The sequence below is a fragment of the Bison bison genome, unplaced genomic scaffold (assembly GCF_000754665.1).
Source record: "Bison bison bison isolate TAMUID 2011002044 unplaced genomic scaffold, Bison_UMD1.0 scf7180017864364, whole genome shotgun sequence".
NCBI classification, from domain to species: Eukaryota; Metazoa; Chordata; class Mammalia; order Artiodactyla; family Bovidae; genus Bison; species Bison bison.
The window spans coordinates 4,677,023-4,701,836 of record NW_011494936.1 but is presented as its reverse complement, the minus strand read 5'-3'; the positions used below and the strand labels follow the sequence as shown (position 1 = coordinate 4,701,836).

Here is a 24,814-nt window from a genome sequence, read left to right as displayed (position 1 = left end):
CTCTGACTTTTCTATTAAAATGTTCTTGGATTGTTAAGTAGGGTTTACAGCAAAGAGCCCTGGGCAGTAGATTCAGATTCTGAGATTGTCTGGTTGATTACAGTCTCTTGGAAACAAAAGTTCTACTTCACTGAAAACATTTTGCTTTCTCCACAGTAAGAATTAGGTTCTGAATCTGGAACTAGGCTGTACTTGTAGACCTAATCCAGATCTCAGCTGGGTTCTGAAGGGTTATAGTGTCCTTTATACAAGGAAGATGAGAGGAAGAAGCCAGTCTCTCTCACCTCTCCTCTGTGTGTCAGTACAAGACACAGTCAGCTTCACCGCCTCTGGTATTGGGGTTTTACCACTTCCAGCCCCACCACACTCAGAGGTCAGAGAGAAAGTACTGAACACTGGTCTTGGCTGAAATGCCATATCCATCCGGAAATGGCCTTTCCTGACCTCCCTTCAGACAGCCTGCTGGCCACTGATGTCACCCTATCATATTTTTATCTTCATCAGAGTACTTGTCCCTAACTGATATTTTCTTATTTATTTATCTGGGGGCAGGGGGTTGTTTTGTTTTGTTTGTCTATTATGTCTCTTTCTCCCCACTCTCAATAGCGTAAAGTCAGCTCTATGGAAGAGCAACTTCATCTTTCTGGTTCAATGCCACATCCCCAGCACCCAGCACAATAGGATCCTTGCAGGCACTCATCAAATGTTTGTTAAATAAATGAATGGTGGTGAAGAGGCAGCTTCAGATCCTCTTTCTACACCTCAGAGGGTGCCAGTCCTAACTTTTCTACAAGCACAGCCCCTTTGCCTGCAGCATTAATCGGATTAAGATGTCTAGTGGGGGAACTGACCAGGCATTTCAAGGCAGTCTCTGTGTCTCTTTCTCAGGTTTCCCACCTGAGTGTTGATAGGGCTTTACCTTTTGGGAAAGGTCTGTGATACTCTTGAACTTCATCTTCCCTTTAATGAAACAAAATCGATCATCTTCTAGGTCAATCCACAACACACAACACATACACACAGAGTTCTCATTTAGAGTATTATCCGCTTATTATTTGTTCAGCTACAAAGTTGCACTTTGATTCCTATTCTGTCTTTCCCCTGTGCAGAACCTGGGAACCCTGTAAAAATTGGAGGTGGCGATGTTTGATAGGGCAAGACGGGGGAATTCCAGGATACCAAGCCATAAAACCATTAATGCAGACCCAAACACATATCTCTAATGCTTCAGTATCTCTAATACTGAAATTTGATCATCATTTGCAAACCAGATAGATCTGATGTGATGTGGTAGTTGGTAATTACTGTCCTCAGTAGATTCCCATTTCAAACTTGGCACCTAAAAACCTTTGCTATCACCACTTTCCTCACCAAGAAATTACCGCCTATCAGATTAAGAATAGCTAAAGGGAATGATTCATGCCCCTGATCACATCAGGAACTCTGGATGTGTATCATATGGCCCAGATAAGGGTGGAAGGACCAAGGTGGGAGGGGATGGGAGTCTTTGCCCTCGGAAGCCAACACCACCACTCCTATTCATGTCCCTACTAGTACTGACCCCTTAGAAAGAAAGGTTTTATGTTTACTCTCCACCCATAAGAGCAGACTCATCTTCATAAAACACCATGACTGCCACTGGTATTAACCTGACTTGTGGTGTGTCAAAGATTGTTTACAGTCATTTTGAGTAGTAAATTCTACCCGCCCTAAATAAAATGGGCTCTATGGCAAAGCTATGAAATTATTTCAGATCTTACAATTCTTTGGATATTCATCCATGAAGAATATATCTGTGGTATCTTAATAACTTCCCTAACTGCAATATTTGCAATTAAGGAAGGATGAAGTGATTTTCCAAAAATTTAGGTTAGCCAGATATCCTGAAATCAGTGATAAACATACCTACCATACATTATCTCCTTAATATATGTCAAATTCCTATTCATCTGAAATAAAATTTTGTATAATCGAATATTGCTTGAAAAAAAAATAGCCCAGGAGGGACTTAAACATTTTTGCCCTGATGACACTCACTGATTTAAGATTTGATTTATACTATTTTTATTTTTACTATATTTCAAGCTGTACAAAATTATTAATCTTTATGAGAGGCCACAAAATAGGCTTAAGGGACATTAAGAAATAAAATCTTAATGAACATATTTTAATAAAAATATATTCTGAAACTTTTGATAAATTCAAATCCAAGTAATCAAGATATACACAAATAAAATTTCAATCATATTTACAATCATAATCTAGTATGCTAAAACTGTGTTTGAGATAAATATATATAAAGACTTTCTTGAGAAAAAATAGCAAGGCAAAAATACCCAGTAAATAGCCTATTACAATTCACTGCAGACAAATTGACATATGATGTGTAGTTGACCTCAACCCCTGGAGTTGGACTGAAGAGCTCTGCATTCTGTTCCAGCAAGAAAATTCTGCAAGATTACAAACATGCAGTGTGGGTAGCACATTTTAAAATTTAACACTCAATTTCATTGGGAGTATGAAATGGCCTCCTACCAGCTTCAACATAAAACCTGAGAAAGCAAAAAAAATATATACCTTTATATTATTCATGCTGTTTTTCCTCATTTATTTCTCTCTTCATTTTCTTATTCCAAGTTCAATATAATAAAAATCAGAGTGACTTTTCTGTCAATAGTTTTCCATCTGACAATGCCAATTATCACCAGCAACAATTCTTATCAAACTAGTAAGAATCTGGTAGGAATGACTGAAAAGCTGCAAGACCTTCATCAAAAATCTGATTATAGAAAATCTATAGACATGTTCACACATCTTTAGCTTTTTTTTCAGACCTTCAGATGGGGCTCCCTTTAGGGTCACTCTAGCGGTCTGTCTGAGAGACACTAGAGTAATTCTTATCTCTATCTCTGAAAATCTCCAGATATTCACCATTCCCTCTTCCCTGATGGCTCAGATGGTAAAGAATCCTCCTGCAATGTGGGAGACCTGGGTTCGATCCCTGGGTTGGGAAGATCCCTGGAGGAGGGCATTGCAACCCACTCCAGTATTCTTGCGTGGAGATTCCCAAGGACAGAGGAGCCTGGCGGGCTACAGTCCATAGGGTTGCAAAGAATGGAACATGACTGAGCGACTAAGCACAGCATCCTCACACTCACTCACCACTCCCTACCCCAAGGCAGCCTATTTTAAGGATCCTGTTTGGGATAAAATAAAGGGTGAACTTATTATTTTAAAATATTGGGGATTCCAAAGTCTAATGCCTTGCTATTTGTATATATATGTTCATTGTTGAACTGTAAGGTAACACCACATGTGACTCTACTGAACTTAATAAATGATCAAAACAAAAGAACAGACCACCCTTCCTAATCCTTCTAGGCTTTCATAATTCTTAGAAATTTGAGTTTCTGCATCTCTGTTTCTAGACTTAAGGAAAGACAAAGCTGTTTCTGAAGAGCCAGCTAGTTCAATGAAAACAAACAGACTGAGAAAGGTATCGGGGAAGGGTGTGGGGGGAGGGTTGAAGGAAAAGGCTGCCTTTGAACTCAAGAGTCTTCCAAACTATAGTACATCTGCACTATTAACAAGTACAGGCCGGATTGTGAACATGTGTGGGCGGTCCCATCACTGAAAGTATTTGATCATATGTATCAACTGAGGAAGCCTGACAGTGCAGTAGCTGGTGTGGGTCAGAGGGTTAGACATGCAGGATCAGGGGCTCTATTTCTGCCCTATTGGGAGGCCTGGCATGCTGCAGTCCATGGGGTCGCAGAGTCTGACGTGACTGCGCAAAACTGAACTGAACTGGGGAGTCTGGGAGAGCTGCTCCCTCTCCCACGTCCCTCCACCTCTTCAGTAAAATGTGGCTTGTAATAATAACCTGTCTGACAAAACTCTTAGAGGGTTTACTGATAATACTGATAATAAAATACTTGTAAAATTTAAGTGCCATAGAAATGCTCAATTATTGGAGCCAGTTTTGCCTGGGCAGTCAGTTTCTCTTCTGATATCTTTTAAAACATGTTTATGGGTGTATCATTTTTTTCACGATGCCAGGGAGACAGCGGCTTGAGCAAATTATTTCTAGCCTAAGAAGGGAAATGCTTTAATTACCCTTGTTGGGTTCATGAAATACTTTCACTTAATACTTTCATTGTATCTTAGCAGATAAAATCATTCCCATTTTATAGAAAAAGAAACTGAAGCCCGGAAGTGTTCACCAACTTACTCAAGGTCATCTGGCCAGACTAGAATTCAAGTTTTCTCACTCTTTGTGAGAAAACTGGCACTCTTTTGTCAAAATGGGACAGAATGGCAATTAATTGATAGATTAGCCTTATTTATTTCTGCTCACATTTGCTGAGTACTCGCTATATTTCCATCATTATCTCATTTAATTTCCTAATTATGAAGCAGGTACTGTTTCTTAAGGAAACGTTCACTGATTAGTTCAACCAGAAAGAGAGCTCCTTCTACAAAAGTCACATAGCATTCTTCCTTACAATGCTCTTTTGATACGTATCATGGACAGTCTTCCGTTTTAGCTAAGTTTTCACACACATACACACACACACACTACATTGATATCCTCAAAAATAGTAATCATATCAAATCTTTGAGGCTCCATGGCACTCAGAATGGTGCAGAGTGCATTCAGTTCAGTTCAGTTCAGTCACCAGTCATGTCCCACTCTTTGTGACCCCATGAACCACAGCATGCCAGGCCTCCCTGTCCATCACCAACTCCTGGAGTTTACCCAAACTCATGTCCATTGAGTTGGTGATGCCATCCAACCATCTCATCCTCTGTTGTCTCCTTCTCCTCCCACTCTCAATCTTTCCCAGCATCAGGGTCTTTTCAAATGAGTCAGGTCTTTGCATCAGGTGGCCAAAGTATTGGAGTTTCAGCTTCTACATCAGTCCTTCCAATGAACACCCAGGACTGATCTCCTTTAGGATGGACTGGTTGGATCTCCTTGCAGTCCAAAGGATTCTCAAGAGTCTTCTCTAACACCACAGTTCAAAAGCATCAATTCTTCGGTGCTCAGCTTTCTTTATAGTCCAACTCTCACATCCATACATGACTACTGGAAAAACCATAGCCTTGACTAGATGGACCTTTGTTGACAAAGTAATGTCTCTGCTTTTTATGCAGAGTGCATTACCAATACTCAATTAATATTTGTTGCTTGAGTAATTACAGATATGTGATTTAAAAAAAAATACGTGGATACAAGTTTCATAGCAATAAATATTTCACATTACAGAAAAATGAGAAGTCATAGAGTTCCAATTATTTTAGTAAACACTACATTAGCTGATTACATTTCTTCTTACCATTATTTTAAGTCTCAGCTATATCTTAGAAATGTATATTTTCAAGGCTCAGAATTTGCCAGTGGAAAATCATTCTATTACGCAGGACAAGTATCTCACATGTGGCTGATCTGCTCACCCAAGCCTCTTTGCCTGATGGCTCCTTACCTGATAACATATTGTCTGTTTTTATTGAGGGAAACTTCAAAGTCATTTCATGCTTGTGCCTATGAATCATCAGATGATCCTCTGTTGGGAAGCGCTGTCAGACAAAATATAAAAGGGAGAGAGGAGAGGAGCCATTCAGTTTTATAATAAATATTTGCCATCACAGAGAAAAACATCAGCATTGCAAACGTGACAGGCAAAACAAAAAGTTAGTTCTGAAAAAGTGTGAAAGCATGGTTGGTAAGTAAAATGACAAATTATTTTATGCAAGCACATATGCATTCATATCAGACTTTGAGAAAGAATTCCATGTCATGCTTAATTATTTGCTGTATATCTACAAATGTACCCCATGACATTTGCATACTATGTTTCTGTATATGAAGATGTTGAACACTGATTATCTCAGTAATCATAATTATATATATGATATATAGTAATAAGACAAATTGCTTTTAATGTTCTATACTCCCTACAGTGTAGTAAACCAACACTTTAGTTTTAATTTTCAGAGAATGACACTATTATTGTCAAAATGCTGTGCCCAAATGTATTCAATTGTCTGGCTTCAGGTCATATGATGGGATTAGATTTCCTAGCCCTCTTGTGGTTGGGTGGGGCCATATGAGTGGTTCTGCCCATTGAGTTATGAATGGAAGTGACATGTCACCCAGATGTGAGCATCAACTTCCTGGGGCAAGATCCTTTCCCTTTTAGCATGGCCAGTCACAGTGGCCCCTCAATCATCCTAAATCTCTGGAGGATTATGAAGAGCATCTCCAAATTCTAAGAATTATGAAAAATGTCCTGTCAATCTATAATTGAAATGTATGCTTGGGCAACTGATATCAGTCTTTACTGTGTCAAGACACCGAAGCTTTGAGCTGATTTGTTATTGCAGCAGAGCCTAGCTTATCCTGACTCACACTGGTACATTTTAATAACTAAAATTAACTGAGTATTTGCCTTATCAAAGTCAAATGAAAATACAACAAAAGACAATTAGGTCTGCTAAATGTTTCCTAGGCTTTGACAATTTAGAAAATCTTGCAGAGTATCCCAGCACCACAGGATAGTGGCTATAAATTTCAATTACCATTGTATACTAGAATAGAAATCTTTTCTGCAAATAATATAATTTGTATTCAAGGGAATGAGAGGATTCACTAGGCTAAATTCATTGGACTATTTCAAAAGTAGTTCTTCAAATAAATATCATTCATTTCTTTGTCATTTGTATAACATAAATTGGAGAGTATAGAAGTTGCAAAGCATGGTGATAATGCCATATTTCTGAATACCCAGAAGTCTCCATGATGTGTGGGTTTTTCCTGCAGGATCATCTATTTTCTTGGTCCTCTAACACCACAGTAGAATGACTGCATCAAATATGTTATAATACCATGTGTGACTTAGATACATAGATTAAAGTTCTTAAAGTCTTTCTGTCAAAAGCCTTATCATAATTTTTGTATAATATATAACCAGAAACAACATGGTAGCAGGCTTCATTTGCAGCCATTTGGACAGCCATTTTTGGCTCCATAAAATAATAGTCTAAAATAGAATATAAACAGAAAAAAATAGAATATAAACTTATTATACACTACTAATAATTTCCATAATATATCATAGTAACCATAATTATCTTCCAAAAGAGACAATATAGGATATCTTGAATTTTCTTTTTACATTTGGTAGGAAAGAAAAAAAAAAAGAAAGTTAAAGTGTTGTTGCTCAGTTGTGTCTGACTCTTTACAACCCCATGGGTTGTAGCCCACCAGACCCCTCATTCCATAGAATTCTCCAGACACAATACTGAAGTAGGTAGCTATTCCCTTCTCCAGGGGATTTTCCCAACCCAGGGATGGAACCCAGGTCTCCTGAATTGTAGGCAGATTCTTTATCATTTGAGCCTTTCCATAATATCTCATATTAACTAAAATAATGTTCCAAAAGAGACAATACAGGACATCTTGAATTTTTTTTTTTACATTTGGTAGGAAAAGAGCAGCAAATTGTAAATAGCCAAAATGTACAGTCTGCAACAGACACAGAGCTGAGAGAGGCCACTGGAACTTAAAACATGGTTAATGCAGAGAGCAAAGGAACACTGAAATTAACATTGGACTTTGTGAGATTAGAAAGAGCACAAGAAACTTGTCTCTCCTCACTTGTGGGACACAGTTAATTTATAAGGAGCCATAACACATACATAAAAATCTCCCAGATATTACAAGCTGTTCCTAACAGAGCAAAGGTTCTTTCCAATTAGGGAAAAGGGTGGGGGAATCCATCCATCACCTCCAACACAGTGCAAGCACTCATAATCCATACTTACTTCCATTTCCAATTCCCAGCCATCCTTTCTTCTCCATGCAGGTTCCCAGGCTATGGAATGCGGCTAAAGTAAATGTTATGATGGACTGATTCCCTAACACCCCACCAGGAGACCCTTGGAATCACTGACCAACTACTATATATTCTTAATTCTAATTTCTCTTCAACTGAAAGATACTCATATTTTTATAACAGCTTGTCAAGAAAAAACACTTCCACATTAAAGAGAGACATCAAGTTGTAGGTTTATCTTCACATTCAAATTTAGAGGGTGTTGAAAGAAGAGGCTTGGAATTTTACCTTAAAACCAAGAAACAAATTCCCATTTCTCATGTTTGTCCAACTATTTCACCAGTTCACTTAGCCTTCTCAAGGAAATGACCTGCTTTCACTGAAGCTGAAGATCATTTGAAATACACCCCTTCAAGCTTTATTATCACCTCCATCTTAGAATCTGCATTAACTTCATAGGTTCTATTTCCGTTCTCTCCTGTCTCAGAAGAATGAGCACCCCCATCTCCTTCACAGGATCCTCTACACACCTATCTCCTGAGGATGGAGTCAACCTGTGATCCTTCAAGTCAGCATGCTCACTCCTCCTTGCCCTTGACAAAATCCAGCCTGGAGAGCCCTGACTTTAAAAAGAACCTTTCTCAAGCTGGTTCCTTCTCTAGCTACCATTATATCACTCTGCTTTCCATCACTCCCTAGCACTCTTGAAAGACTCCTCTATGCTGGCCACCTCCACTTCCTCACCACCCACTCACTTGGTAATCCCTTCCAATCTGGCCCCCAACTGGACTCCTCTCTCATAGGTCGCCGGCAGGCACCCAACTGCCAAACCCAACAGCCCCTGCTCAGGCCTCTCGCTATCCCAGCTCTAGCAGCATCTGACACCAGTGACTACACGTCTGTAACATTTGTTTATTTATACCCTGCCTGATTCCAAGAAGGAGAAAAGATGGCTTGTAGCAATACCTAAAATAGAAAGGGAGAGCATCACGTAGAAGTAGGTGATCCCCCCAAAGGAAACAGATCCGAAAAGAAACAAGGCTAAAGCCGAAATGCAAAGCATTGGGGTGTCACTCTCAACAGGGGCAATTTAGCCCCTGAGGGGACATTTAGTAATGTCTGGAAACATTTCTGGTTGTTACAACTGAGGAGTGCTCATGGGATCTAACAAGTAGAGTTCAACAATGCTGCTAAGTATCCTATAGTGCACAGGGAGGGCTTCCCCAGTGGCTCAGTGGTTAAAGAATCTGCCTACAATGCAGGAAACATGGCAGGAGCCATGGGTTCAATCCCTGGGTCAGAATGATCCCCTGAAGAAGGAAATGGCAATCCACTCCAGTATTCTTGCTTGGAAAATCCCACGGACAGAGGAGCCTGGCGGGCTACAGTCCAGGGGGTCGCAAAAAGTCAGATACAACTCAGTGTCTAAAACAACAACAACAATCCTTTAAAAGTGCATGTTCTTAGTTACCACCATCACAAAGGCAGAATTGTGACCGAGATTGAGTTTGTTATCACTCACAGACATTATTTGAGCCTTTCCATGCCAAGGACAAATGGAAACTTTCTTTCACTAACAAGTAGTTCACAAAGGCAGCAACTTAGCGACTAAATAACGACACGACAGTGCATAGCGAAGCCCCCACTAACACCACCACAACAAAGAATTATTCAGCCCCAAATGTCGGTAGGGTTGAAAACGGGAAATTTCCACCACACTGTCCAATGGCCACTGTGCACTTTTCTGACTTATCCAAATGCTGGATGCAGCTAAGCCTTCCTCAAACGCTCTCTCTACCATCGTTCACAACCCTGGAATATCCTGAAACCCTAACTCGCCATGAACCTTCTTTGGCCTTTGGTAAATCTCTTGAGGATCCTTTTCCCTTAAATGCCCCTTCCACAGAGGAAACCCCATTATCCTCCCCCAAGTAAAGTAAATCCCCCTATGATATTTTTCAGGGTGACCTGTGTTCTCCTTTCATGGATAACTGCAGTTCATTAATTAATTGATGACGTGACCATGTGGTTCCACAGATGATGGTTAGGCTAGAAACTCTGTGGGGGCAGGATACATGGGTTTTATTTACACAGCTGACCCCTGGAAAGTGTGTTGTCTCAAATTGAACAAAACTTAATGTCACATTTTCACAGCCAAAGCAAAGCAAACTACTCAAATTATTGGATTTTTTGTGGCTATCAAAACTCCTCCTTAAGAAAACTAGGTAGAAATCAGTTTTAACTTAGATAAGCTAACTTTCTGCATTCACAATGGAGAGTCATGGTCTAGCAGAATTTTATTCAGGACAACAACCTATCTATGTCTTTCCAGTGTTTCCTATTTCAAAAGGACCTCCAAAACCAGCCCCAAATAGTTGAATTTCAAAATAATTTTCTCTGCTGCTTTATTTATAGAGTGAAAACGAGCATTCACACAAAAGCCCTTGCAGAATCTACTAGAACCCAAGCAAAGGATGCTGGTTTCTTAGCCAGGGTCTGATGTCACCAGCAGCATCACAGGGCAATAACATTTCATGTTCCCATGGCATCTTCCCCCCAGGAAGCTTCCAGAACCCTCCTCATAACTCTCTGGGGTGATAAAATGAAAGGGTCCTTAATGGACGTCGCCTCTCATTGACTCACAGACATGGTTCCACACTGTGCCACCAACCCCACAATGTAAACAGACAAAAATATGGGGCTTGATTCCACTTGAAACTACTGGGCACTTTAGAGAAAGAGAGCATAACTACCCACATGCCTGTGCTCTGAGTTCTAAGATTGCCATTTATCCCATAAAATGAAGATCTTGGCACGAGAGCACCATGCGCAGTCATTTTCCAATGACTAGAACTTGGAGATATCCAAAGGGTCAAGGGTAGAAAAAGTCTCCATCAAGTTCCAAAGGGAAAATGCCAAACTCTGATTTTAGATGATGGATGTTTCCAATTTCTTTCAAAGACAGGGGTTCTAGTACACTAATAGCCGCAGTCGTCATAGCAACAGTGGATCTAATCGAACACAACGTGCTGGTCCTTTACTAAACACTCTGCACATAGAACTTCATCTAAACCTCACATCTAATCCACTTGATAGGAACCACTGGAGGCCAAAAGAGGGTTAATCCAGCACAGCAGGCCAACTTCCTCTCTTAAAGATAAGTGGAAAAACTGTGGGTTCTAGAAGAGTCTAGGAGTTTTATTTCACTTAAGTGGGAAAACAAAACAAAATCGAATTCAGTCCCTGACTGTGAGCTATTTCACCAGTAATCCAATGGCCCAGAATTTAAGTGGCTATTGTCAAAGCAGGCACCCTCTTTCCCCTAGTCTGAAATATCAATCCTGAACATCTGGTGGGCAGGATTTGGCTGGCTTACTTCCCGGGAAAGTTATGGGGGGAAATGGCCAACACCAATGTATCGCAGAGGCTGGGCGGGAAGTAGTTCAAACTATTCAAAGTGGAAAACGATGATGGTGGTGATGGCGGTGGCGGTGGTGAGAATATCTTGGTATAAGAAGGAAAGCCAGCAGCAGGCATGATGGCCAAGTGAGAGGTGCCTCCCTGTGGGAAGGTACTGCGTCCCCTGCAGGCAGAGCAGAGGACCCCCCACACTCACCTGGGAGCAGCCTGGGGCACTGCAGACAAACGGCCTCTCCTGCTCCAAATTCATCTTGGATTCCTCATAAATCTGAAGGGTCAGGGAGAAAGGGAGGAAGGAAAACAGAAATTCATGAATATCTCCTGCTTCTACCTGAGAAACATGAGAAAAGCAGCGGTTCGGAGCCCTCTCCTCTGCTAATTCCCACATTAGATGAGGAAAACATGAACACGAGCAATAGGTCCTGCCTGGCTGAGGTTTATTAGGCTCCCTGAAAGCTGAGTTCCTATTATATTTTATCAGATGCATATTTACTGCACTTTGAGGGGAAAATTGCCAACAAAATGCAACTCCAAAAATGTCTGTTGTGGCAGAAATTCTGTCTGTAATAACAGCCATCAGGTGTTATTTCCAGGTAAGACCCTTCACCTGTGCAGGAAGGTTCCTAGGCAAAGATTGCATCAGTCCTTTGGGGTTGGCTGCTTAAGAGAGCAAGAGGAGGGTAGTTTCTGGGCAATCATCAGTGTGAAGACCAACCCTGAGCATCAAATTATTCTCCCATGATCACCCCACTGAGCTTTCGTATGAACAAGGTAGCCCTACTGCCAGCTTAGCAAATGACCCTGGTGGTGAGCCTTAAATTCCCTTTCATTTCAGGCATTTGATGATACCTCAACAAAAACTATCCAAGTTGTGCAAGGGTGAAATCAGAAAATACAAAAAGCATTACCTTAAACATGCCATTAATTTGGTTTTACAGGCTGATTGGAAATTAAAATTAGATTAAAAGGGGTGCCTCCCTGATCTAGATAAGTTATCTGGAATAAGGTAGCTTTGCAGGGAAAAACCTTATGTTATGATCACAGACATATGTTAAATTATAGTGGGGTCTTTTCTTAAGTAGGGTTTAGGCTCTAAGGTAAGTTCATTAGGCAAAAATCGAGTATAATCAAAATTATCTTTGCAAATCACCCCCAAACCAATAAAAGTACAGTACACATGATTGTGTAGTTACTAATCTATATAGCAACATAATTTTTAAAAAATATACGATAAGAAGTACTAAGCAGTTGAAGTTCCTCAATTTAAATAGTTTTCTAAATCATAATTTTCTTTTTGCCAACTTGGAACTGAGTTTAAATAAGCTCCACGAGCTGCTGGTGGCGCACGGCTTTATTATAGAACTAAAACCTACCGTTCTGTCTCTGAACAAAGGAAGTGATGTGTTTCCTTAGAATGCTACTTCTAAGTGATTCCAAGAGTCTCAAGTCACCTTCACTCTTGCAGAGGAAACTCGGCTTCACTCATGGAATAGTTACCCTTCATCCAAGAAAACTCTATTTATCATCTTGCAAAAACAACCCATTTTAATTTGTCCGTCATTAAACCCTTCCCCAAACACTAATATATCCACATATATTCTTTGGGAAATAGAGGCATACTTTCACTTATCTGAAACACAAAGGGAAAAAGATTTGCCTTAGATAATACTCCCAGTTAGACATTAAAAAGAAAACAAATTTTCCAATGTAAACTCTCTTCACATCACTATTAATCCTCCTACAACTTTCAGCAAGTAATACCCTTTCCACTCTCCATTTGAAATGACTAGTCACCTACCAAGGCAGTAATGTAGCATAATTTTACAGCTTTCTTGTTTTAGGCATATTATTTAAGCTTTTTTACCCTATTATATTTAGATGACGAAAAACTACAAATATCTTTAGAAGCTTTCTACTTGTTCTTGTCTGAGGAAAGTCATGAGCAACTAAAATGATTTCTCATGTCTCATTGTTCAAAAATTTTGCCATCACTTATCTCAGAGCATCCCTCTTCACCCCTGTGAGTGCTGACAACTTACTTCTAAGCCTCCAAGTAAAGACTGACTTTAACACTGAGAAAATGATTTTGATCCAAGATAGAACTAACAGCAAGGTAATTGGGTTACCATTAACATTAAATATGCCTTGATTTTCTAGTGAACTTTTTAAAACACTTTCTTGGAATTTTTCTATCTCTGCATCCATGATCTGCCTGACCATTACCAGGTCACGCAGCTGTTTCATACCTCAATTTCCCCTCCTTTACAATGGGGATGTGAATATCAGTCTTCAGCTCCTTCATCCTTGTATCACATGGACCAGTTAGGGAGCCTTTTACAAGTTATGGAGAAAGGTCTGTGTATTTAAGTGTGTGTGTTTGGAAGTGGTGGGAGGAGACTTTGTGGACAAATATTATGGAACCTCACTCTAGTATTAACTATTCCTTATGCATAAAAGAGAAGTTGCTGTAAGGTAAGTCTTTCTTGGACATCATTTAAGAACTTTAGCTGCTAAGGTAACCAAAGAATGCCAGTATTAATCATTTTATTAACCAATATTAAGATTACATGACAGTAAAATGAAAAAGTTCTGAAAAAGTGCCATATAAATACATGTATGGCTTACATCTGAAAGAAGTAGTGATGATCACTAATGTCCAGCCGATAGAAGTGGTCAAGAATGGAAGTGCTACTGCTGGACGTTAAAGGGATTAATTAATAAGCTAAAGAGAAGAGAGAGACTGACCAGGCCTTGTCACATCAGTATGACAAAGAAGTATTTTTCAGCTATATTCACAACTCCATCCCAAACCTCAGTCCACCTAAATGCTGACTTTTCCCATACATTCAGGCCCTTAACAGTAATTTTAGCAATTCTGCTTTATGTCAACATGACCTAACCTATTTTAATTATTGGGTACAATTTGCATATGAACTGCAGTAAATATCACGGTCATATGATGCTAGTGGTAGGAGACTAGAACAACATTCAGTTTTTTTTAAAAAGTTCAGCCCTATAGATTTATGCTGTCTTATCAAGCCTTCATGGTCTGAACACCACATTTAGAGGAATAGGGCTGACTAGAGGACTGCTGATTCTGTCTTCAAATAGAGTTCAGTTTATCATGTTCAACTGAGTTACCAGTTATTGTATTATTTTATTATTTAAACATAAATGAATCTGTGTCAATGTATTACATGCTATGGATCTATGAAAAAAAGGTTTTGGCAATGTACTACTGGAATAATAAGTCCTAAGGTAGAATGGCACTTGTTAAAATTAAAGAAGTTTTCAGCGATTAATAGGGTCTGAGTGGGTGTATATACATATGTGTGTGTGTGTGTGTGAAACTCTGATGCTCTGATGCTCTGCGTTCCCACATTTACCCTCTGTAAACAGCACACCCTTGCTCATTCCATTCTGTGTGGGTGTCGGTGAAAGTTTTACTAAATAGTAGCACTCTACCACACAGGCTTCATTACTTTTATCAACCAGCATGGTCTGGTCTGATGTATTAGTCAAGAGCCGTGATCTATTTTTATGGTCTATCATTATGGTTCTTTTCAAGCACATATTGTAATAATTATTCTCTCAAACAGACTTCTACTAAAGCCCTGTGTATATTCTTTTATCATACATCAAGTGGGGGGCAAATTACTCAGACATGATTTTAGCCAGGTTGTTCCGCATTTGGTCCTCAGAAGTCAGGCCTCATCTTCTCATTTCCCATTCAGTTGTTTTACTAGCTGGGATGTTTTAATGAACCTGGTTTTGCTTGGCAACCGCCATACTCCAGGCTTCACTTTCAGAGAGCTGCCATAGTAGGCGTTCAATAAATATTTGTGGAATGGGTAATGAATCCTGAATCATCACAATAAACCGTCTCAAACAGCTTGCTTTTTTCCTACTCCTAAGGCAGTGGTCCTCAAACTTTTTGGCCCATAGCCAAGTTTTCAGCAAGGCAAGAGGTTGTGCAGGCCTATAATTCCACCTGTTCCCAGTTATGACCAGAGAAAAAATCTCACCAGATTCGATGGAAAAAAAAAAAAAGTCAAAGATGCTTTTGGTGAAAATAACAGGCTAGTTCTCATTAAATTGCACATGTAAATTACTAATTCATTATGAATTCAGTCTATTAATACTATCATAGACACTGAAACCACTGGAGTCCAGTGTATTAACCATGTGTGGATTGTGTATGGCACCCAGAGAAGGTCTTTTGAGTAATACTGAGTGAAGCCATATCTTTGGTTAAATACAGTAATAATTGTGGAGGGAGCTGTCTAATCATTTAAGAGTTTCTTTACAAATAGTACTACTTTTTTGTTCCTCTTTTCCAAAGTTCAGCTTCAGTGAACAAATGCCTCAAGAGTCTAATTTCCCTTCAAATTTTTGGAAAACAATACAAAACCCTAATAACAAACCCAAATGTTGTATAAAGCGGTGAGTAGAGGTTTTTCACAGTCCACAAGGAGATGACAGGTTTGATTTACAATTCAAACCCTAAACTGCCACTGGATTCCACTGGCCTCTCAATGAGCAAGAAACTCTTTCATTGTTCAGTGTTTGACCCCACAAATCCCTCCTGGTCTAAAATGGGAAATCTTCCACAATGGCTGATGCAATCCATTCAAATGCTTTGCCGGGCGTTTAGGGATATACTTGGAATTACCACTTCACAGAGGGCAAACATGGCAAAACACAAATACTATAAAAAAACTTGTATACTCTATACAAAATACCGTCGATATGTCTTTTAAAACTTACGAGTCCCAACTGAACCCAAAGGGGAAAAACCCACGCCATCTGTTTTGCTGGAATCAACCAAGACTGATGCCTCTCCATCTAAATCATGGTAGGCCATTACTGATTCTTAGTTCACAGCAAACTCCAATCTCAGTGGAATGGTCCAAATTTCCCGAATAACAGCAAATAGATTCATACAGTGATATGGGATTTGGAATAGTAAGAGACTAAATGTTCTTTTAATCTGAAAACCTGGCATGCGCTTTTATCAACACCAAAAGTTCTGGAAACTCCAAAGCCACAAACTGTAAACATAAATAAGTACAGATAATACTGATACAGCCTCATCAGCTTTGGTATTCTTAATCTGGACATGAATGCATTTAGAGATCTGAAAGGGGGCTTGCATTTTAATAGTGATGTTAACAACCTCCATCAGCCTTTATTGCCCTATGATGAGCCTGGACTCAGTCGTCTTGGCAAGACTCCTGAAACAGATCTTCTCTACCCCACTGAGGACTGCAGAAAGGGTTCTCGAGGAGGAAACAGGTCCTTCCTAAAATGCCAAGGTCAGGGGACAAACATCTTGAGTTCATCACACTGTATGAGAGTCCATATCAGTCTTACTTTGTTTCTGCAAACAAAGGGTATTTATTAAAACTAAATTAGTTAATGGCATAGCCAATTTATACTTTGTGTTTCTGAAAAAAAAAAGCAAATATGTCTCTCAATGTCTTGGTTAGAAAGGCAAAGATCTACACCTAATAATAACCCAACACAAATTCACTAAATGCATACACTAAAGTATTTTATTCTAAGATGCCTGATTCTACTCTAAAAGTCAGGGTGCAGGATGGTTCTTCCAACATGTGGCTAGCTATTGGAAATGAATTACATATTTAATTTGAGGTTGACATTATTTTGAAGGATATGGTAGCTTTTACTGTTTTATTTGCTCATCTGTAAAACAGGACCATTTTAGTAAAACATTGTAAAATAGGACCATTTATAGAGATATTAATTGAAGAATTAAAATTTGAAATTATTTAAATATTAATATTATTTTAATATCATATCTTCAAATAGAAAAATAAATACACTTGAATCTCAGTCCAAGAAAATCAATTACTTTGTGAGTGTGCCTTTGTATCCCTCTGCATGTGTGTGTGTCTCTCTTTGTTTTACTGTGTGTATCTTCTCTCTTGAAAATTCTGTGTCTCTATGTCTGTTTCTCTGTGTCTTTGTCTTGTTATATATGTCTTTGTCTGTCTGTCTGTCTGACACACATACACACACACACACACACATTTTATCAGATGTGCTCTTACTAGCTTTACTGGTAAAAAGATCTGGTATGCTTGTTTCCTGTTTCAGTGTTATTCTTGAAGTGGGCTGCAGCTAGAATCTGAATTTCATTGGGCTATTATTATTTGCAGCTGTGTGACCTTTTTAACCCTGCTTTTAAAGTGACATTTCAACCCTCAAGCTTGAAACGCCTTGAATGCTGCAAAGTTTTCAAACCAGAGATTTACACAGGGAAGAAGACCAAGGGTGGGACTCTACCTTCTAAGCAAAAATTTCAACAGAAGTTGGTGACAATGGGGTGTGTTGTTGGGCTGTTTACATCCCCAGGAGTCCTCAGCTCTATACATACCACTTGCAGCCATCCCATTCCAACCAGAATATCATTGTCCTTAAAAGATATCCACCATTCACTGGTATCTCAAAAGTTCAGAGTCCCACAGCCTGAATCACAGACCTCTTTAGTGCTGTTTCACAGGCTGCATCACTCTGAAGGGACTGTCCAAAGGTCCTTTCGAACCAAGCCCACGGTTCCCAGGAGGAGGATTTATTTACAGCTTTTGTCTCTAGAAACTCACGGGGCCTTCCAACCCGGTCCTCACAGGAGAGAGAGCTGGGGACTCGCGTCCTCTGGTGTACTTTAGCAGAGGTTTGTGGTTTTATTTATGTGGCATTTATACTGTGTATGAGAAAACATTCCAGTGGGATTGGGTTTTCATATGTTAGATTCCTCTTTTTTTCTTAAGTTTTCCATATGTTTCTTTGGATATGAGCTCTTTTCAAAGTTACCGGCTAATTTCCACTTATGTTTCACACAGTCCTGTCTCATAGCTTTCCTACCTATGGGTTCAGAAGTTCAGAACATACTTGCTAAGCAACAGTGTGGGGCCTTAGAGGTGTTAGTCTCCGCAGGGTGTGTGTCTGTGCCCAAGGCCATATATCTAAGTCCCTGTTCCTCTTCCTGCTCTTACCTAGCACAATACATTTTTGGCAGGACACACCCCATTTCGATGAAAAGTTTATTTGACATGCAGGTGGTTAACTAAACACTAGCTTAGAGATTCTCAGGTTTTGAAGGAAATACTGAATGTAACCAAATCACCTGCTTTGTTTCTAATGAGACTGAACCCAACATCCAAAGGCAGGCTGAAAACCAAAGTCTTCCTTTTTCCCTACTCCCAGTATGAACAAACTGATGAGAAAAGAAGAAAAATAAACTGGAACAAGAGGTGATTGAGGGTTCAGCTGACTTTGTCATCTGTACCTTCCCAAAGAGTCTTCCCCTGCGATTTAAAATAATTGCTCTAAAAAATAAAATAATTTCCCTATGAAACTCTGAGGACAAAATATGATAGTAAAGAAATTGAATGCAAAACTGGGTATATTCTTCATTCTGGTCCAAAGTAACTTGCCTTTAGAAATTCAAGAAAAAGTTAGCAGTAGAAAGGAAAGGTTCTTTCTTTTCCTTTCTTGCTCTACTACAGTAAAATTTGACTTTAAAATTGTAACCCATTCCCAAATGGGATTACTCTGTCTCTGGGTAATTTTTCAGACATTTTGAGTACATGTGGTTTTTAAACTGTTTTCATTTAAAATGATTATTTTAAAATATTCTGAAAAATCACAGCTCCCTAGTCTTGGCTTGCTTTTCACAGATTCAAATGATTTTTATTGGCTAGAACTGTTTTCTTCATATCTTTATTCTATATAAGTATCCTTACATCTCCAGCAACAATATATGCTTGGTCCATCTAATGCATGGGCTGAAGTATTCTTTATCAAAACATCTGAGAAGTTTCCTTCTTGTGCATGAATCAGGGCTACAGAATGTGACACTGTGTATGAAATACAGCACTGATCACGCCAGACCTATCTGCTTTCTGCAAGGCCTATTTCATCTGAGTATCAAATCTTATGATTACCATTGCTGACTTAGTAAGAAAAGACACTTGAGAGTTATGGCATCAAACTGAATGCTTTTTTTCCTTGACTCTAGAATAAAGCAAGGCATTCCCAAGTCCTATCTAAAATAGCCAGCAGTTATGTTCAGAGCCTACCCCATCTCACTGTGTCAGTTAAATACAAGGTAAAAATACACTCAGAAGACTTGATTCAGACTCAAACCAGTCTGTGTGTCAAATGTCAAGCATATCAACATTTGACAGGACTAGCAGGTCACTTAAAGGCCACATTACGGCAAAAATCTTTAGGCATCTGAAGAGTTTGTCATCATTCTAATAAAGTTCCCTCTCTAAATACAGGCAAAAGACACATTCTCATCTGTCTTCCTAGAGAAGGCATAATTTTCTTGCATGGCCCAGCAAGAGGACTTGTAAACATGCGAAGCCAAGTTCTAATTGCTGCTGTCTCTGGGGGTCACCCCAGTATCATTTAATAGGTGGGGGTCAGGAATACAAAACAGTCTGTGATGTGCAGAATGGGTAGCCCTGTGCAACACAAAAGTTTCCCGACCCAATAGCTAATCGTGCAGCTTTTGCAAGAGTAAATCATAATATGAGTCCTACTGCCCTCTGGTTTAGAGGTAAAAAGCAGATAAGATAAGAAAATAGTAAGAGGGAGACAATAAAAACAAAGTCAACATAGAACAGAGGAAATGAAAATAAGAGACTAGACGCATACCCACCTCTTTATACTTTTCAAACAGCTCTGGAAAATGCAGGCTGAGTTAAGCTTAGGATGAGGCTAGATTCTATGCCAATAAAAACATTATGAATATTCAAAAAAGTATGTGAAATTATCATTCCCTCTCAGTGTGAAGGAGGACTGGGGACTTTTGCCAAAATTTAACTAAGCATAAGCATACGCTTTCAGGTTCAATCCAGAGCAGACAGATGAGTAAGCTAGAGGAGACTTTTTAAGTGAATTACCTCGCTTAGCTACCTACAGCCCCACTCTCCCATCCATTCACCACATTATTCTAAGCAGTACTGACTCAACAGTAGCAAAAACAGCCTTGGCCCAAGGTGGAGATGGCTCTTGTTCAGATGCCCTTTCACTCTTGATAATTGCCTGTTTATTTTATGTTATTGCTGAGGACAGTGTCATCAAAAAGACCATGTTTTGTTTGGTTTTGATTTTCTTTTCCTTTTAAGTAGAAAGTGTCTTAAGCTTCTAAATTGTTTTCATGTTACTAGTTATCATCAGTCATCAGCTCATAGAATACATACTAGGGGAACACTGGCCTCCTAACCAACTTCAATACTTATTAATAGGCCAAAAACATGTTCATTGATGCATATCCCCTGGTGACATAGATGAATCTGCCTGCAATGAGGGAGACCTGGGTTCCATCCCTGGGTTGGGAAGATCCCTTGAAGAAGGGAACAGCTACCCACTCCAGTATTCTTGCCTAGAGAATTCCATAGACAGAGGAGCCTGGTGGGCTATATAGTCCATGGGGTCGCAAAGAGTCAGATACAACTGAGCGACTTTCACTTTTTTTTCATATATATATATGTGTGTGTGTGTGTGTGCATATATATAACATATATACATGTTAAATATATATATATACACACACATACATACAAATACATACATATATAAATAAACACATACACATAGTTTTTTTTCTCTTTTGGTCTAAGTTTACTTACTGATAAGCTGGATTGTGTATGTATGTATATATATATATATACTCACACACATATTACAGAGATTATTTCATCTCCATAAACTAGCTCAAGCCTCAAAACTGAGGCCGAGCCCTAAACATAACCCCAAAGAGGCCACTGAGCTCCAAGGAGGCAGAAGAAGAAAAGTCAGGTCTGGCTCACAGCATAAGTTCACCACAGTTAAGGATCATTAAGCTTGTATTTTAAAAGTGCAGAAATCAGATGTATTTCTGAGAATCAGTAAGTCATTTCCACAGACTAGAAAAGTCCTTCATGTCTTTCTCAACTTCCTATTAAACAAAAGAGCCACTCACTGAAGCCTATAAACCCACTGCAACAACCTGGAAAAAACGACATGGCCAAAAAAAAAAAAAGGCCTTTTCCTTGAACCACCACCCACGAGAGGTTACACTGTACCAGACTCCCATTCATCAAAAGGTCCGAGCCATTAACAAGGAGGGGCCAACTCCTTCTCTCCCCAGGGCTCACCCCTAGACAACAGCTCCATTTTTCAGTCAACACTCCAAATCAGCACGGGAAAGGAAAAGGACTTTTTTATTAATGCCCCTGCTCTCTCAAACCTGGGACCTTCCCCCCAGCTTGACTGTGGGCTCTCCACTCAGGGGGTGGAGGTCAGGTCCTGGGAAACACCCTGAACCTCGACTCTTTGGAGAGGGAGAGGGAAGGGAGGCAGGGTACAAGTGGCATCCAGAAGGAATCTAGAGGGGGCCCGTCAGACATTTCCATTGAAAGGCTTGGTAAAGAGGAAGGAGAAGCCCATGGGTGAACTCCAGATCCTCAACGATCCAATTCTAGGATCATCATAAGGCTTTGTTCACCAGTGCTTCAGGGAAAGTGGCATGTGAACAGTGATTCATTACCTATCACCCTGAACTTGTTCCAAAGTGATTCAACTTCGGCAAGCAGTGGGACAGGATCAGAAACCAAGGACACTGGTCTCATTCATTCATTCTTTCCTTACACAGTTACTAGGCACCTAGCAAGCACTAAGCTCCATGCTAAGAACAAGAAGTCTCCACAAAAAGAGCCCCTGCCCTTGAAGCAGTGACCATACAGTAGGGAGGGGACACATGTACAGATGTCTATAGAGGAAGGCAGAATTTTAAAGGTCATAAATTAGTTTTAGCAAAGTGCTATGAGAGCTCAGAGGCTGTGAGAAAGCACGGCTATTTCAGTAACTACATCAACTACAGCTAAACATTCCTCTTGATAAGATATCAATTCAAGGAACAAGTATACACATAAAAGCACACAATAACACCTTGAAGCAATCATTTAATTGTACTAGAAGTAAGGGTTTTTTGTTTGTTTTAATTTGGGCTTTATTTTGCTTTTAATTCTGGTAAGTAAGACTACATTGGGCTTCCCTGGCGGCTCAGTTGGTAAGGAATCTGCTTGCAATGCAGGAGACCTGGGTTCAATCCCTGGGTTGGGAAGATCCCCTGGAGAAGGAAATGGCAACCCACTCCAATACTCTCTTGCCTGGAGAATTCCATGAACAGAGAAGTCAAGCAGGCTACAGTCCATGGAATCACAAAGAGTCAGACACAACTGTGAGATTTACTTTCAACTTTTTTTTTTTCAAGACTACATTATTTACCATAAGCCTAACACTGTGGCCAGGGGACCAGATTTATGTTAGGAAATCAATAATTGAATCTCAGTTCCCTTGCTTATTAGCTGTGTGATCCTGGGCAAATTACTTAACTTCTCTGAACATTACTTTTCTCAGTAAAAAAAAAGGGACTATAGATAATATCGGCATCAAGTGCCTCTGGGGATACTGAGGTGATCAAATGGATGATATTTCAAAAGCACTACATAAACTGTAAAGTGCTATGAAATGTTGGCTACTGTTTTTCTCAGTCACCTTGTGTAAGCACATGGAATTGCTGAGGTAATGGATGGTGCAAAGAGTTATAGCTACACTTGACAGCATGTGCAGAGAGATGAAGGATTCTAAAAGATGTTGGAGGGGATGATCGTCAAAGAGATCCCAACCATCTATGCTTCTCGGATAACCTAGCAACTACCAAGCCAAGCCTTAACTATCCATCAGCTTCTTAGTTGTAGGCTCCCAAGTAGATTTACTTTCTTGGTCTTCTAATTGAGATGCAATGTCAAGAAATGCTGTGGAGTCTGGTCGGTGTTCAAACCCCAGCTCTGTGACATGCCAGCTGACCTATAAGCTTGGGTAATGGGTCACTTGACCCTAGGATAAACTTGGCTATTGCTGGCAGAGCAAGCCAGGGAGCATCAGATACCTCGGCCTGGGCTTGGAGGAGCCAGGGCTAGAGAGCCAGATGAATTTGTTTACCTTCCTGGGGTACTGCTCCCGAACACAGACATGAAGGGAAAGCTCCTTGCTAGGCAAGCCCACCACTAGAGCCTGGCCACGCTGTCCTTACCATCCAGACTCCAGTCATTCTCATGGCAGGAAAAGAGTGGAATCTGGAAGGCATTTGGGATAAACTGAGAAACTCAGTGTCTTCTTATCAGTGGGTGCTTTTAGGCTCACCTGGAGTCATCAGAAATAAGACTAATACAGACTAAAAATATTAATATAAGACTAAAGGGTAAAGGGGTCAAAAGGTTAAAAAATGCAGTTGATGTAAAACAGACACAAACTTTGATAATATTAATTATATATATATATGTTTATATATGTGCTAAAATAAAGTCTTTAAAAAAATAAGAGTAATACAGATTATGACAATGTTTACATGTGCTCTCCACTTGGGCTACCAAAGAAGAAATCAAACCCTCCTTTTATCATTAAATTTTCTTCAGCAAATTATATTTTCCTTCATCATCTTATTGCCTATTCTTGTTCTTGCTCTTCTTATTTTTTCTTTCTTCTCTCTTTTTTTTTTAATTCCCAAAATATCCCAGGTAATATTTAACAAAAATATTTTGGATGGCAAAGGATCCAAGTCAATCCTAAAGGAAATCAGTCCTGAAAATTCATTGGAAGGACTGATGCTGAAGCTGAAACTCCAATACTTTGGCCACCTGATGCAAAGAACTGACTCATTGGAAAAGACCCTGATGCTGAGAAAGATTGAAAGCAGAAGGAGAAGGGGACGACAGAGGATGAGATGGTTGGATGGCATCACTGACTCTATGGACATGAGTTTGAGCAAGCTTTGGGGGTTGATTACAGGGAAGCCTGGTGTGCTGCAGTCCATGGGGTCGCAAAGAGTTAGACACGACTGAGTGACTGAACTGAACTGAACTTTGAATAAGGCAGCAAGAGTCAGCTATGGGAAAAAAAAGTCACAGCACAAATCAAAAATCTGGTCAATTCAACCACTTGGGAAAATGGGGAGATGACACCTCAGTAATAGCAACACTTCCTAACCCAGGACACTGGGTTGTTCAAGATGATTAGACCTCTGTCCCTGAAAGCAGATCATTGGCCCTCCAACTGGCTCCAGCCTCATACTGGCAGAAAGGTCAGTATGTATGGAAAGACGGAAAAATTTTGAGGTGTTTTTTTTTTTCTTAATGCTTGAGAGTAGTGAGAATTTTATTTAATGAAAATATCTCTTCCATATACCACCACATCCTAAGTGGTCAACCATTTTTAATCTCAGAAAAGCATTTTGCATCAAGGCTGAAAGAAAACCTTGATGAGATACAGCTTTGATTTATCTTCTCCACTAAGTGCCTCTGTAGGAAATACAACCAGATAAAGCTGTTCAAATATGAATTAGGATGGCAAAATTCTCAGTAATTTCCAAAATCTTCAGTTTTCCTATCCACCTTTATGACACCCACATCAAAAGATTTCTGGTACTCTTGAAGTGACGGGATTATTTAAATAATGACATCAAGCTAATGTTGGTAAGA

General features: G+C 39.7%; 1 protein-coding gene across 2 annotated transcripts in view; it reads right to left on the bottom strand.

Annotated features, from left to right (window-relative positions):
• CREB5 (cAMP responsive element binding protein 5) overlaps window positions 1–24,814 on the bottom strand; it is a 436,878-nt gene that overhangs the window by 346,737 nt on the left and 65,327 nt on the right. For both annotated transcript variants that reach the window (XM_010855407.1, XM_010855408.1), the window contains exons 2-3: window positions 11,455–11,526; window positions 5,487–5,580 (exon numbers count right to left, since the gene is read on the bottom strand). In XM_010855407.1, the coding sequence (XP_010853709.1) occupies window positions 5,487–5,580; window positions 11,455–11,508 (148 nt within the window). In that variant the 5' untranslated portion in view covers window positions 11,509–11,526. The remainder of the gene's footprint in view (window positions 1–5,486; window positions 5,581–11,454; window positions 11,527–24,814) is intronic.